General features: G+C 41.9%; 1 protein-coding gene across 3 annotated transcripts in view; it reads right to left on the bottom strand.

Moving 5' to 3' along the window:
• Positions 1-104: 104 nt before the first annotated feature.
• The window catches only part of LOC144604983 (vesicle transport protein GOT1B), a 28215-nt gene continuing 11101 nt past the window's right edge, over positions 105-17218 (bottom strand). Inside the window, exons 4-6 of one of the 3 annotated variants that reach the window (XM_078419974.1) lie at positions 15651-15732; positions 4669-4696; positions 105-2157 (exon numbers count right to left, since the gene is read on the bottom strand). In XM_078419974.1, coding sequence (XP_078276100.1) covers positions 4685-4696; positions 15651-15732 — 94 coding nt within the window. In that variant the 3' untranslated portion in view covers positions 105-2157; positions 4669-4684. Of the gene's footprint in view, positions 2158-4668; positions 4697-12240; positions 14319-15650; positions 15733-17218 lie in introns of those variants that run through there. The other 2 variants (XM_078419972.1, XM_078419973.1) reach the window with 2 other exon arrangements.

Genomic DNA, 17218 nt, shown 5'->3' with positions numbered 1-17218 from the left:
AGATCAGCTATGACTGAATGGCTGAGTAGACTCGGTGGGCCGAATGGCCCAATTCTGCTCCTATGACTTATGACGTTATGAACCAGAAAAACCAGTGATGGCCATTAATAATATTTATTTCCTTTCTGCAACCTGGAAACCTGACAGAATCCCAAAATCTGGACACGTTCACAAAAGATACACAATGCATTGACTTCTTTTCAAGGTTGACAGTGGCATTGAAGGAATTGCAATCCTGACTTGTTCAGTGGTTTTCATCTACATTACAAAAAATAACCCTACATTGCATTCAATCTAGGGTTTTTTTTAGTGTGATATACAGAATTATGCAACAATATTCCTACAGAATAAAGAAACTTTTGCAGCCTCACCCATGATTACATTCATGGTCGACTTGTCCCTAGTGGTTTACGCATCTGGTTGAGTAATTACCTTGTGCAGTCGTTAATGAAATATCCCAGATGGTACTTCATGCGGTGGAAATACACGTATTTGATGCTTTGACCGGCACAGAGTGTTGGGGTAACACATCGAGTCAGACAGCATATCTGGAGAAAAAGGATGGGTGACGTTTCAGGTTGGGACCGAGTCTGAAAAAAGGTCCCGACCTGAAACGTCACCCAACTATTTTCTCCTGAGATGCTGCCTGACCCGCTGAGTACTTTGAGTCTCTTTGGCTATAAAGCAGCATCAGTAGTTCTTTGTTTCTACTTCATGCTTTGACGTGGTTATCAAAGTTGCAAAGTCAACATGTACTGGCATTAAACCAATATCGTTTGCTTTCTCGTTGCACTTTTAAATTAAATAGAATTTCTGATTTCAAGATAGTTATCAGTCACTATTTCTAAAATATCAGTAATATTGGTTTCTCTCAAAATTCTCTTGTCAAGTACAGCACCAATGCCATTGGAAGTCATACTATTAATTATTTTTGCATTTAAAAAAAATAAACATTTCTTTCCATTGGCAAGCTTCACTTACAAGCAACACAAACTGATAAAGACACAAAGTACTAGAGTAACTCAGCGCTTCAAGCAGCATCTCTGCAGAACATAGATAAGTGATGTTTTGGGTCAGGACCCTTCTTCAGACCGAAGGGGGGCCCTGACCCAAAACACCCCCTAACTATGTTCTCCAGTGAACTGTCTGACCCAGAGTTACTCCAGCACTTTGTGCCCTTTTGTGTAAACCAGCACCGACCTTTTCTTGTTGCTACATTAACACATACTGATATTTTGTCCTTGGAATCCACATATTAAGGGAACATTTCATTAAAAATCCTGTGATAATAATTTGATTCAAAGATTTATTTACAAACATTTAAACACCAAAGCATGTAATGTTTGAAAAGGTAACCTCTATAAAACTTAAATACCCATAAACACCATCTGCCGGCACATAATAAACCAGAGGTGTTCGTTTATATGAAAATCCTGCCTATTGAGGCAGTCACAGAGATAAAAGTTCACCATTAACCTAGGCCTTTTACAGAGGGGATTGCAGATATAACACAAGGCACAATGATATGAACAGAAGTAACAGGGGGAGCAGCATAGGTAAGTGGGGCAAGACAAACACGGGTGCTTGCTCGTTATTTTTCTGCAAAAGACAAGGTCAGACATTGCTCAATGAATCAAAGCATGCCCATTCAAGCCATCCTTTGCTTGATTTCCAAACCAGAAATGAATCCTTCCAAGCTTATCAGATTTTCTCGTCTTGGTTGAACAAAGTCCAATGGAGCCGAGCAAGATGCCGTTTCTTAGTTTGTCTTGCTTGGTCCAGTTCTCCCTGTTTAAGATCTTACTCCTTCCGGCTGATCATTGAACAGGGATGGTGGTGCAGCCCTTTCTGCTGGAGGAAGCGTGGTACCAAGTACCCATCATAGAGGCATGTATAACATTTTGGGCAGTGAGTGGAATTCACAATAAATCAAATTAATTGCAATGGCCACCCCTTTCTGCTCTAAACAAAATATTTTAATACAAAGAATGTTATCAAGTTTTATTTATTCCTAGACAGATAACAAGTAAAATATAAATTTAGAAATGTTCGTCTGAGGTGAACCATATAAATATATTATACAGCATACTTCTGCAGCAGGTGTCCATCCAGTTTCTGTTATACCATGCTGCTGCTTTCTCCAACTTTATCTACAAACTGCAAAAAATAATAAAAATGTTAATTAACCATAAGCCGTCACTGCATTAGTTTTCATGTTCAAAGAACCCGATGATTTAGTTACAATGGGCAAAATTAAAATACAAAGACGAGACTTACTAATGTACGGATGGTTAAAATGCCAGTGCAATTAATTTGCTTCCAAATAGCGGGGCACTCTCCATATACTGATCAGGAAAGTAGAGGCCATACCAAAAATTGCTGCAGCCTTACTGCCAAATGATAATTTTTAAGGAGTGGTTTTACTTTTATATATTTAGCATAATAGACATTACCCAGAAATGACCCACCGAGACCAGTTTGCGGTAATTATAATTTTGTAGACATGCCATGAACACAAACACTTTCCATTGTACACTAAAATAATTTAAAATCAGGTGGAAAGTTTCTGGTTAAAGTCGTCCTTTCAAAATGTTTTCTTCCGTTTCTCAGTCACGTTTGCATGCACATCATGACATGTGATCTGCTTTCAGCTCTGATAGGACCTGCAAGCCTGGCTGGGTGGAGATTACAGTGCTTCTGAAACATCAAAGAAGTACAGTGGCAGAGACCGGAGTTCGATCCTAACCTCTGGTGCTGCCTGCGTGGAGTTAAACGTTTAGTTTAGAGATACAGCGCGGAAACAGGCCCGTCGGCCAGTGCTGACCAGCGATCCATTTACACTAACACTATCCTACACAGCAGGGACAATTTATAATCTTTACCGGAGCTAATTAATCTACAAACCTGCATGTCTTTGGCGTGTAGGAGGAAACCAGGGCACAAGGAGAACGTACAAACTCTCCGTACAGACAGCATCCACAGGCAGGATCGAACCCGGGTCTCTGGCCTTATAAGGCAGCAACTCCACCGCTGTGCCACAATTCTCCCTGTGATCACGTGGGTTTTCTCCGGGGTGCTCCGGTTTTCTCCCACATCCTACAGACGTGCGGGTGTGTAGGTTAATTGGCCATCTGTAAATTGCCCCTTTTATCCTGGGCCCTTTTTGCATTCCTCTCAATTAACTAATTTCTGCTATGTTTTGCTTTATAAACCTCTTTCACTTTTACACAAATAATCTTCCAAAGTGTCTTCCAGGAGACGTTAATTGTCAGTATTCCATCATTTTGTGATTGCTTACAAAGTAGTTGGTCCCCATATTAAAAACAAATGTAAAAACACAATGGAAATCCAGCAGAGTACAATGTACACAGAGCATGCACAACAGTACAAAATGAAGACACAATGAGTTACATTGGCGTCTGAGATTGAGACTTGGATCCATACTGTACTGCAGTGTTTCTAACCTAACCTCTGATGGAGAGGAAAGAATACATTACATTTCCTAAAGAGCTGCAATATAATAACACTAATCATAAAACTAATGCACAGATTAAAATGTGCAGTGTAGGCACACTTCAGCAGATAAAAATATTTTAAAATTTGATTTATAAATCATATATTATCTGTGTATTGCATTTACAGGCATGCTAAACTACTGCAATTGAGAATTTCATTGTTCTGTTATCAGAACAAAAGACTCGTAAGAGCAAAAAAGTTGAAACATTTTGTTGTGATTCTTGCAATAAATATTCTTCATACTGAAGAGCTAGGAGCCACTTATGTCTGTGTCACCCACTGGCCCAGTATGATCTCTTCCCCCTTTTAGCATACATCCCCCTCACATCCTCTCAGCTAAAGCCCTCCCTCCCGCTTCACATTTCACTCCTCTGCTCTCCTTATCCTTTGTTTCCTTTTCATCTCCAAACATCATCCGACCATCTGCCAATTAAGCCCTCTCACACCTGTATCCACCCATCACTTGCCAGGCTTTGTTGCATCCCTCCTTCTTTTCCAGCTTTCTCCCCCACTACAACTAGTCTGAAAAAGGGTCCTGATCCAAAACGTTACCCTCTCCCCCCAGATGTTGCCTGATCCACTGAGTTACTCCAGCACTTTGTGTTATTTGTTAAGCAGCATCTGCAATGCCTTGTGTACCCATTGAGTCAATATTGTATGGCATCTTCTATGTGCTTTCAGCATAAAATATTCTAAAGTAGTGAAAACCCTTGCACTGTGAATGTAGCAGAAATCAGTGCTGCATGCTGTTTGAAGAAAGCAAATTCATATGAGAAAAGAAGCCTGGTTTATTTTTGTTAGAATATTAAAAACATCAGAAATCTATTAAAAAAAAGTAAAAAGTCAATGGAGCCTTTAATGCTTATTGCATTTTATAAGGCATGAGATAACCATGCACCACCAGTCATAGATTAATGGCAGTTTATGGTGAGCCCACAAATTATATTTTTTGTTATAAACTGCTTCTTTAAATGCAAGTTTCAACCTCTGGCACAAATGCACCTCTTAATTGTTTGGATTGAAGGTTTAAATTTAAGTTTGCAACATGCTGAAATTTAAATGTACCAAGATAGACTGCTTTATGCAGAAGTCTTCTCTCCAGATTAAGTTTTTTAAAAAAAGCTCATTATGAAAATGTAACAATGTACGTACTTTATGCTCAGCCTCCTTACATTGCCAGCTTTAAAGATATTTAATGGAATAATCATTAACAAGCAGAATAATACCAGCAAATTCATTGTTAAAAAGTGTGAAACGGCTACAGTGCATATATTTTTTTCTTTTGCAGGTTCATTCAAACAAAATGCAGAAATGAACAGAACACATACCAACTGATGATCTAAATTATGCAGATGTACCATGGTGGTTTAAGACTTTAAATGTGGAGTCTCGGAACATTTTCTGACACAAGACTGTAAACATACTGGGGGCTATTTCCAAATGATATAATATAGGAGTTTCACATTAATTTTCATACGAGGCAGATCACTGACTGCATAGATGCCAGAGAACAGAATCAATGTGTTGGAGATGATTTGTCAGCCGCGGTCTGGATTAGGTCAATTTGAAAAGCCAAGTTATGGAACAACTTTGCGGTTATCATTTCCTGCATTTGTGTCACTGACATTTCAAACCTACTCAAGTATATGATCAACATTACACAGCGTTTTTACTGAATTTCCAATTGATTTATAAATACATTTTCTACTACCAATTGGAGTATTTACAAAATACAAAATGGTGACCATCATGAAGGAAGATGTAAAGCTTAAATACGAGAAAGCCACAACTACAACACACTGCTTATCCATTTTGTATATTATAAACTATTTAAAAAACCAATGGATTATATTTGAACTGCGGCTTTTCTGTGTACACTGTCAATCATACGGCACAGAAACAGGCCCTTCCGTCTGCCCAGCTTGCCCATGCGCCAAATATTACACAAAGATACCAGAAACAGCTACGTACAGTGCATTCAGAAAGTATTCAGACCCCTTCACTTTTTCCACATTTTGGTACGCTACAGCCTTATTTTAAAATGGATTAAATTCATTTTTTTAATCATCAATCTACACACAATACCCCATAATAAAAAAGTGAAAACAGGTGTTTAGAAATTTTTGCAAATTAAAAAGAAATAATTGAAATATCATATTTGCATAAGTATTCAGACCCTTTATTCAGTAATTGGTGAGGCACCGTTGGCAGCGATTACAGCCTCAAGTCTTCTTGGGTATGACACTACAACCTTGGCACACCTGTATTTGGGTAATTTCTCCCATTCTTCTCTGCAGATTCGCTCACGCTCTGTTAGGTTGGATGGGGAGCGTCGATGCACAGCTATTTTCAGGTCCCTCCAGAGATGTTCGATCGGGTTCAAGTCTGGGCTCTGGCTGGGCCACTCAAGGACATTCACAGACTTGTCATGAAGCCACTCCTGCATTGTCTTGGCTGTGTGCTTAGGGTTGTTGTCCTGTTGGAAGGTGAACCTCCGTTCCAGTCTGAGGTCCAGAATGCTCTGAAGCAGGTTTTCACCAAGGATCTCTCTGTACTTTGCTCTGGTCATCTTTCTCTTGATCCTGACTAGTCTCCCAGTTCCTGCCCCTGAAAAACATCCCCACAGCATGATGCTGCCACCACTATGCTTCATCGTAGGTATGGTATTGGCCAGGTGATGAACGGTGCCACTTGGCATTCAGGCCAAAGAGTTCAATCTTGGTATTATCAGACCAGAGAATCTTGTTTCTCATGGTCTGGGAGTCCTTTAGGTGCCTTTTGGCAAACTCCAAGAGCATTGTCATGTGCCTTTTACTGAGGAGTGGCTTCTGTCTGGCCACTCTACCATAAAGGCCTGATTGGATTTGCAGATATAGTTGTCCTTCTGGAAGGTTCTCCCATCTTCACAGAGGAACTCTGGAGCTCTGTCAGAGTAACCTTCGGGTTCTTAATCACCTCCCTGACCAAGGCCCTTCTCCCCCGATTGCTCAGTTTGGCCGGGCAGCCAGCTCTATGAAGAGTCCTGGTGGTTCCAAAGTTCTTCTATTTAAGAATAACGGAGGCCACTGCGCTCTTTGGGACCTGCAATGCTGCAGAAATTGTTTTATACCCTTCCCCAGACCTGTGGCTCGACACAATCCTGTCTCGGAGATCTACGGACAATTCCTTTGTCTTCATGGCTTGGTTTTTGCTCTGAAATGCACTGCCAACTGTGGGACCTTATATAGACAGATGTGTGCCTTTCCAAATCATGTCCAATTTAATTTACCACTGGTGGACTCCAATCAGGTTGTAGAAACATCTCAAGGATAATCAATGGAAACAGGATGAACATAAGCTCAATTTTGAGTGTCATAGCAAAGGGTCTTATATAAATGTGATATTTAAGTTATTTCTTTTTAATCACTTTGCAAAAATATCTGAACACCTGTTTTTGGTTCTTCATTCTGGGGTATTGTGTGTAGATTGATGATTAAATTTTTTTTTTTTTAATCAATTTTAAAATAAGGCTGTAACGTACCAAAATGTGGAAAAAGTGAAGGGGTCTGAATAATTTCTGAATGCACTGTACATATATCTACAACCTTTTATGGCATGTGATGCAGGACACTGGCCAAGTGTCAGTAAAAGGTTAACAAAGAACTGCAGATGCTGGAACCTTGAGCATATCGCAGAGGGTGGGGGAACTCAGTGGGTAGGCAGCATCTGTGGAGGGAACAGACAGGTGTCGTTTTGTGTTGGGACTCTAACGCAAAATATTGCCTGTCCACTCCCTCCACAGGTGATCGCAGACCTACTGAGTTATTCCCGCACTGTTTTTGCCAGTAAAATTAAGCTAATTTTTAAACAGTGCTGCAGATCTTTTAAGTCTAACGACCAATAAGTGTGACCTTGACTCAACTTTCCACTTAACCAGATTTAACAACAGCGCTACTCAAGACCCGCAAAAAATTGCAGAGTTGTGGACGTAGTCCAGTCCACCAGACAGATCACTTCCTCCCTACCCCACAATCGACTCCATCTGCACCTCGTGCTTCCTTGGGAAAGCTGCCAACATAATCAAGGACCGTTTGCACCCAGGTCATTCCGTCTCTCCTCTCAAGGAAAGCTTGAAAACACATATCACCAGATTCAGGAACAGCTTCGTCCCCGTTGTCTTCAGACTTCTAAATGGCCCTTTCATAAGCAGAAGAGTAGCCCTTTCTCCAAAGCTACCTCATTGCAGCCCTTTTCAAAACATCTACACTTTCTCATACGGCTGTAACGCGATAACACTGTAACACTACATTCTGCACTCAGGTATTTTTCTTTTTTCACTACCTGTATTACTTGTGTAGAGCATGATTGCATTCATGTACAGTATGATTTGACTGGTTAGTATACAAAGGTTTTCACTATATTTCTATGTATTTTGTGAAAGATCACTTACCTGACTTTCTAAAGCTGAAGTGTGATGGAATATTCTCCCCTTAGCTGGATGAGTGCAATTGCAACAATTCTTATGGAAATTGCTACCCTGCAGCTGGCTGCCTGTCCACCACCCTGAACAGTTGCTGCCTCCAACAACATGTCACCTGCAGTTTCTGTCACGTGGCAATAATAAACCGATACCAATACATTAGAAGCCCTCATGCACTTTAATCTTTTTCACACCACTCCCAAAATGACAAGGATTTGCTATGTCATTATCCAGCACCATTGTACCTGTGTTTTAAACAGTATGTATCCTTTATTGATCAACCGTGATTAAAAATAATACTGATCTGACGCATCAAGCGTAATTGATATCTAGTTATCCACATTTTTCATACCCATAGCATAAGCCACTTCGGCATTCAAACCAAAAGTGCTCCAAGGTTCCATTGTAGAAATACCAAACCCACCTGTTACCAACAAAATACCAAAGATTCAAGGGGCTTTGCCAGTAACTCTGTAGAGTTCTTGTCCCTGATAAGCACCTAGCAGCTGGGACATTTGCATTTCTAGTGCTGCACAGTGGCGCAGCTGGTAGAGCTGCTGCCTCACAGCGCAGACACATGGTTCGTTCCTGACCATGGATGCTGCCTGTGTCTGTGACTGCGTGGGTTTTGTCTGAGTGCTCCAGTTTCCTCCCACATGCCAAAGTGTGGGTTAGTAAATTAATTGGCCTTTGTAAATAAAAAATTGCCCAATGTGTAGGAAGTGGATGAGAATGTGCGATAACATAGAACTAGTGTGAAGAGGTTATCGATGGTCGACATGGACATAGTAGGCCAAGGGGCTGTTTCCATACTAAACTTGTTACTATAACTGTAGTTTTGTGCAAAATACATTTCCTTTTAAACGATGCACTCTACTACCAAATCGTACCAAATAATTAGTTCTCCCATTTAATTATGAACAAACATCAACATCAGCAGAAGTACCAGCTGAGGTCCCTAGAGCTAGATAGTGTAATTTGCCTCTAATCTGTTCTTTGAGATTTAGTTTGGGTTCTACAGGCAGTTATAGTATAGTCAGTCCATTACATAGACCAGACTTCCAATCATCGACTCCATGTACACTTCACGATGTCTCGGAAATGCAGGCATCATAATCAGATCACTCCAGTCATTCCTCCTTCTCCCTGATCCCGTCAGGCACAAGGTACAGTAGCTTGAAAGCGCGCACCACCAGACTCAATAGCTTCCTCCTCTGTGTTTTCAGGCTTTTGAATTGTCCTTCCATAAGCTAGGGTACCGTCCGATTCATCTCTACCCCATTGTTGAAATTGGACTTTGTCTAAGGAACTGATGCGCTACAATGCTGAGAACTATAATCTGCGCTCTGCATTTTCCTCTTTGCTCTATTGTACTTGAGTTTGAACTGATGTATCTATGTATGGTATATCTACTCTGATCAGATAGCACACCAAAAAAAAGAAGCTTTTCACTGTACCTCAGCACATGTGACAATAACAGATCTAAACCTACTCAGTAGCAGACTTCAATGCATTGGTGGTGAAGAGGGAGGAAGAATCAAGCCCAATTAGAAATTTAACTGGACCAGCTAGTTAAATAAAAAACACAAAGTGCTAGAGTAACTCAGCGGGTCAGGCAGCATCTTTGGAAGGCATGGATAGATGACGTTTAGGGTTGGGACCCTTAAATAGATGAGTTTTAAAAGCAGGCTAAAATCTCGATATTTTATGGTGGATGACTCACCTGACTTTCTAAAGACTTTCTAAAGACTTTCACTCATCTACAAAGTACAAGCCTGAATGCTGGTGGAATATTGTATCCCATCTGCACGAGTGTAGTTACAACAGTTCTTAAGTAAATTGCTACCACACAAATCTATCCACCAGACTGAACATACCTCCAACAACAGATGTTGGCTGCAGTGTCTATCATCTGAAAACATTCACTGCAGCAACTTGACACTGTTTCTTCAACTGCAGCTCCTAGACCTAGAACCTTGGCCATGTGTGGAAGCAACAAGCGCATGGAAATACCATGATCAAAGCACACATGCTATGAACGTAGTATCCTGGCATGGGTATATGTCATTATCCTTTCACAAAGGCCAAAGATTAGTAAATCCATGTTATAGTCACAATAAAGGCTAGAAAGCTAGGAACACCTACATACCATGAATGTATATTATTAAGTATAGAAGTTGGAAGAACATGTTGCAGTTGTACAGGACTTTGGTGAGGCCGCATTTAGAGTATTGTGTTCAGTTCTGGGTACCATGTTATAGAAAATATGTTGTCAAGCTGGAAAGGGTACAGAGAAGATGTACAAGGATGTTGCCAGCGCTAGAGGGTTGAGCTATAGGGAGAGGTTGAGTAGGCTGGGAATCTCTTCCTTGGAGCACAGGAGGTGAGGGGTGAAATCATGACTGGGATAGATCGGGTAGATGCACAGAGTCTCTTGCCCAGAGTAGACGAATTGAGGACCAAAGGACATAGGTTGAAGGTGAAGGGGAAAAGATTTAACTGGAATCTGAGGCGTAACTTTTTCACACAAAGGGTGGTGAGTGTATGGAACAAACTCTGGTTTTGGGTCGGGATCCATCAGCCAATAGTCAAGGATATGGTTACATTAATTTTATGAAGTGCTCAAAAAGTAAAGTTTATTAAAGCATTTACTGAATTCATGTTGCTGACCTTTCACAGTCTAACAAGGCATCACATTAATCATTATATTATTTACTGCAAATTGTCAAAGCTTAAGAAGCCATGGTTAAGACCAACCGTGTTTTTGGAACCAATTTGAAAATGCTCAAGAGTTTTAGAAAATAAACCCCAGACACATTTAGTACAGCTTTATGGTGCGCCATTTTGCAGGAACTCAATTACAGCATGGTCCTTTGTCTGATTTGGGTAGCTCATAGGACTTGATCACGGATTTTGGTTATGGCAAACTGACCAATCGACGGCTGCCCACACCACCCCTGGCTCATGCCGCCTCCCTGCAGGACCTTCTGCCGCCACCACCGGTTCACGCAACTACCTTGGCCACCTCCAGGCTTCTTTGGCCACTGACTCTGCTGATCTTCGTCTCTCCTCCGGCCGCCAGCATGCTGGGGGCATTTAACTCACCTGGATTTCAGGCAGAGTTCAGCAACGAGAGTCTGAAGAAGGGTCTTGACCCGAAATGTCATATATCCATGTTCTCCAGCTATGCTACCTGACCCGCTAAGTTACTTCAGCACTGTGTCCTTTTGTATATTAACCAGCAACTGCAGTTGTGTGTTTCTACTACTGAAACAATGATAATACTGTAATTGGTTATGACAATCAGCAATGACGGACACCATTCCCCGCCATCGACCGTTATAACGAGGGTTTACTGTACTGGAGGAACTCAGCTGGTCAGGCAGCATCTGTGGAGGGAATGGACAGGTGACGTTTCGGGTCAGGGCCTTTCTTCAATTGAGTCCCTGCTCAGATACGTATAAATAGGCACTTATTGCCAGCGGTCATTACAAAGCAACATTCCTCTAACTCAGATGCAACACCTGTCCCTTGACCTCCCCCCTCGACTCCATCCAAGGACACAAACAGTCTTTCCAGGTGAGGCAGAGGTTCACTTGCACCTCCTCCAACCTCATCTACTGTATCCGCTGTTCCAGGTGTCAACTTCTCTGCATCGGCAAGACCAAGTGCAGGCTTGGCGATCGTGACACCTCCGCTCAGTCAGTCTTAACTTACTTGATCTCCCGGTTGCTCAGCACTTCAACTCCCCCTCCCATTCTGACCTTTTTGTCCTGGGCCTCCTCCATTGTCAGAGTGAGGCCCAGCGCAAATTGAAGGAACAGCACCTCATATTTCGCTTGGGTACTTCACACCCCAGCAGTATGAACATTGACTTTAGGGCTATTTGAAGTTAGAGAAGTCAATATCCCCTCCCCCTTCCCAGTTCTCCCACCAGTCTGACAGTCTCTGACTACATTATATCTTTGTCCCGTACACTCCCCTGACATCAGTCTGAAGAAGGGCCTCGACCTGAAACGTCACCCATTCCTTCTCTCCAGAGATGCTGCCTGTCCCACTGAGTTACTCCAGTATTTTGTGTCTACCTTCCTCTAACACAGGCACGGTCAACAGGCCCTACACCTGCTTTAGCTAACTTGAACTTACAATCTCTTGTCTGGTTTGAAGCAGCAAGGATCCATTTGCTCATAACCATCTTGGAACCAAGATATGTTTAATGAAAATCGGATAAATCACAAATAAACCCAGATTCCGTAGATTGTATGCAGTGGAGAATGGATTATCACTATAATCCAGGCTAATCAAGTAGCAACTTTACCCTTGTGGATTAAACCATGGGCATTCCACTTGTCTTTCCACAGTATTAAAAAATATATAGTTTTACTGTTGGGGAAAGTACTTTCAGTCACTGGATATTTAGAGTCTTTATTTTAGATCACAGGTATACACTCATTGCCACAAAATGTACAGGAATATTCCCCACCCTGATTCTTCCCCTTTGCTCTATCTATTGTACTCGAGTTTAAACTGATATTTATGTACAATATAACTGATCTGTTGGACAGCATGCAAAACTAAGCTTTTCGCTGCACCTTGGTGCACGTGACAATAAACCCCCGAGCTCAAACCCTCATTTCACCCAGTCTGATTGTCTATGGGTGCTGCTCCTGCCATCTTATAGATGGAGAGTGAGGCGCCGATGAAGAGAGGAATACAGCAGTGCTCGGAGGAGGCAGAGGGTCACCTCAGGAATGCCTTCAGTCAGTGTCTCTGGAACGGAAGCGCTACAATACTCGCCCTGCTGCCTTCTGTATCTAACTACCCCTTTGCTCTATCTATTGTACCAGTTAGACGGTGTATTTATGTACGGAATATCGGATCTGGTGGATGGTACGCAAAGCAAAACGTTTCACTGTTCCATAGCACGTGACAATAATAAACGTAAACATGGACTGGAACATGTTCATAACGACTTCAAACAGCCTGAATGAGTACACTTTAGTCATCACCATTTTTAGCAAGAAAAGCTCCGACAACTGCATTCCGCCAAGGACAAGGACCACTGCATTCCGCCAAGGTGGCACGGCGGTGCAGCGTAGAGCTGTTGCCTTACAGCACTTGCAGAGCCGGAGATCCAGGTTCGATCCCGACCGCGGGCGCTGCCTGTACGGAGTTTGTACACTCTCCCGTGACCGCGTGGGTTTGCTCCGAGATCTTCGGTTTCCTCCATGCATGTAAATTGGCTTGGTATGTGTAAATTGTCCCCAGTGTGTAGGATAGTGTTAATGCACGGGCATCACTGGTCGGTGCAGGCTCGCTGGGCCGAAGGGCCTGTTTCCACACTGTATGTCTAAACTAAACTAAAATTAAGGTGAAAAAGAGAGTAGCTTCTTGGAGAGCGGCCGGCCCAAATGGAGTCACTGGACAGGTTCTCAAATCATGGACAATCCATTAGCTACATTTCTGCCAACATCTTCACCCTGTTACTTCAGTTTACTGTCCACGCCTGCTTCAAGGAAATCTCCATCATTCCAGTCCCCAAGAAATATGACCTGCCCAGTAGCTCTAACGCCAACCACAATTAAGTGGTTTGAAAGATTGGTCGTGGCCCACATCCGTGTCAGTCCTCTGGACAATCTAGACCCCTAGATTGGTTAATGGGTCTACAAAGGACACCAGTGTCCTTGCAATACATTGAGCTCTGGATCACGTTAACAATACCACCTATGTCAGGATATAATTCATTGCCTACAGATCAGCCTTTAACACTAATATCATGCAAATTCATCTCTAAACCTCTGGACTGTAGCCTTGCCCCATCTCCTACTGGCTTCTGGAGTCCCTGGCTGGCAGACCTCGGTCGGATTGAAATAGTCATAATATTTCCTTCACTCTGACCAGCATCTTCAAATGAGGAGAGAATGCAAAGCTGAGGTTACGGGCAGATCCAACCAGGATATTATTGAGTAGCAGAGCAGGCACATGGACTCCTGAGTTACATGATGTTTTGAATTCTGCTGATGTTTTTTCCAACATAAATGAACACAATCGACTTCCTTCAGGCAGTCCGAGGGCAATTTTCATATTTTGCTCTCGCATTGATAAATTAGAATTGTCCATAAAAATCTATTTCAGAACTCTGCAATAATTGCACAGTGGCACAGTTGTAGTGCTGCTGCCTCACAGCGCCAGAGACCCGGGTTCGATCCTGACCTTGGGCGGTGTCTGTGAAAAGTTTGTACATTCTCCCTGTGACCGCGTGGGTTTCCCTCCGGTGCTCCAGTTTCCTCCCACATCCCAAAGACGGCAGGTTTGTAGGTTAATTGGCCTCTGCAAATTGCCCCTAGAGTGTAGGGAGTGGATGGGAAAGTAGGATAAAATAGAACTAGTGTAAACGGGTGATCGATGGACTGAAGAGCCCAATTCCTTGCTGTATCTTTTAATCTATCAATACTACTATCTCAATTACATCTGTGATTAAACCTGTTTAAAATATCTTTCCCGAGGGCAATGTTTTTACTTGTCTTGAAGTTGCCTTTCATCCTAGTGTCCACTTCTACCTGCCATTACCCAAGATTTCCAGTAAAACAAAGCATCCTGGTGCATTACTAGAATGAACCAACATGTGTGCGTGCAGCCAGGTAGTGTTCTTAGAGAAAATATTGGCTATGCCCTCAGATAGTGATACAGGCATCCTCACAACTTGGTGCAGAGGTGTTGTACTAGATTAATGATTCAAAGAACCAGATACATGAATAGGACAGGTTTAGAGGGATAATATGGGCCAAATGCAGGCAAGTGGGACTGGTGTAGATGGGACATGTTGGTAGAACATGTTGGTAGAAGTTGGGACGAAGGAGCCCGTTTCCATGCTGTATGACTATGACTCTATCTGTGACATTGGTTGCCTAAACAAAGCTCTAGCTTTATTTAGGTGACCAATGTTCTTTGAACCATAAATTAAATGCATCCTCTATATATTTGAATTGCACAAATTCAGGGGAAGCAGCCTGGAACTATATCAAATATACAATTTATTATTTTCACAAATTTGCTGCAAGCATTCAAAAAGTAGACAGTAGCGGTTGCTAGCTCAAATCTATACAGCAGGCGGTATATTAGATAATGTGACTCATAGCCCAACAGTCAGCCGAATACACTTGATTTATTTCAGGACGCGAGGAGAATTTCCATATTTTGGCTCAATTTAATTCTTCATTAATTTTGTTTTGCCCATTGTAAATCACTGCATGGTTTTTGGTAGGAGTCGTAGCTTAACGATTATTCCATCATGACTGTTTAGAATGAGCTCAAAAGACCCAGCCTGCCTGTCATTTTCATATGAACGTGAACTTCAATAAATTCAAAAAATTCCTTCACTAACTCTACTACGTGCAAATTATACGATGCAAGGCATAACTAAAAGCAAGTTCATCACTGCAATTCAATCAAACCTTGATGCTCATGAGTGTTTTGTTCTTCTGGCAGTTTCTTTTAATTTATCCCCAACTATTAATTACAGTTAACGGAACAGCAATCCATGAAAAGCATACTAACAATTCAAAGTTTATTCAATGTTCCTTGAATGGTAGAAATGGCATCAAAACACAGGACAGCAGTAGAAAATGGCACGGCGTTTATGCTCTAATATGCAATGGATAATGTCAATACTCACTGAGCTTATTCCAGGTAAATTCAGAATGGAGCCTAATATAGGCACCCGCCTAACAAAGCCAACCACCACTGGGAAGAACCCCCTGCGAAAAATATAATGTGAGAAAAGAAAAACAGGTGTTTAATCCTTACAAATCCTTACACGTCAAATCCTTACAAAAAGAGCTAGAACTGCAATCATGATCATCTTTGTACATAGGGGAATGAATAACAAAATTAATCACTCGGCATCACGGCTTAGCGTGGGAACAGTTCTGCTCAAAACCGTAAGAAATTGCTGGGTGTTGTGAATGTGGCTCAGTCCATCACATAGACCAGACACCCCACCATTGACTCCATCTACACTTCACACTACCTTGGAAAATTAGCCAACACAATCAAACACTTGTCCCACCCTGGTCATTTCATTTTCTCAGGCACAGCCCTCCTCTCTGTCATCAGACTTCTGAACAGTCTCACCATAAGCTAGGGTACTGTCCAATTCACCTCTACCCCATTGAAAACATTGGACTTAGTCTAAGGAGCTGATTTGTCTATACAATGCTGGGAACTATATTCTGCCCCTGCCCCTTTATCTGCCCCTTTCCTCTCTCTATTGTACTTGTGTTTGAACTGATTGTATCTATGTGTGGTGTATCTGATCTGTTTGGATAGCACGCAAATCAAACTTTTTGACCATACATATACCTATACCAGTTCTTAGCTTTCCTGAACCATTTTTGAACCTCTCTGGAGATTCAAGGAACAACAGATACTGGAACCTTGAATAAAATATAAAATGCTGGAGGAATTTAGGTCAGGTAACATCTGTGGAGGGAATGGACAGGTGACATTTCAGTTCAAGACTCTTCTTCAGATTGTAGAAGTGTTCTTCAGTATCCATTTCCTTCCACAGATGCTGCCTGACCCGCTGAGTTACTTCAGCACTTGTGTTAAAATGTATTCTGGTTGTGCTTTAAAGCCACTAGTTGTTCTCATATGAAAGCCATTTTAATATTGATTGTGGAGATAAATGAGTCCAAGAGACAAACACAAGCAAGCTTTATTGTTTTATATCAGAGTTTAAACAAATGAGGCCCCATAACTGCAGCAAGGTCTTAATTGGTTGGTCAGGTGGTCTGAGGAATGGTTAAAGTTGAATATAGGCAAGTGCAAGGTGTTGCATTTTGGGAAGTCTAACCATGGCAGGACCTACATCGTGAATGAAAGGGCTCTGGGGAGTGTTGTAGAGCAGAGGGATCTAAGGGTGTAGGTACATAGTTCCTTGAAAGTGGTGTCACAGGTACAAAAGGTGGTCAAGAACAGCTTTCAGCACATTGACCTTAATTAGTCAGAGTAGCGTGTATAAAAGTTAGGAGGTTATGTTACAGTTGTACAAGACGTTGGTGAGACCGCATTTGGAGTATTCTGTTCAGTTTTGGTTCCCCTATTATTGGAAAATGATGTTAAGCTGAAAAGAGTGGAGAGAAGATTTACGAGGATGTTGCCACGACTCGAGATCTGAGCTACAGGAAGAGGTTGAGCAGGCTAGAACTTTATTCCTTGGAGGGCAGGAGGATGAAGAGTGAT

The sequence above is a fragment of the Rhinoraja longicauda genome, chromosome 23 (genome assembly GCF_053455715.1).
Source record: "Rhinoraja longicauda isolate Sanriku21f chromosome 23, sRhiLon1.1, whole genome shotgun sequence".
Lineage (NCBI taxonomy): Eukaryota > Metazoa > Chordata > Chondrichthyes > Rajiformes > Arhynchobatidae > Rhinoraja > Rhinoraja longicauda.
Note: the sequence above shows the minus strand (reverse complement) of the source record. Positions and strands in the feature narration are given on the sequence as shown.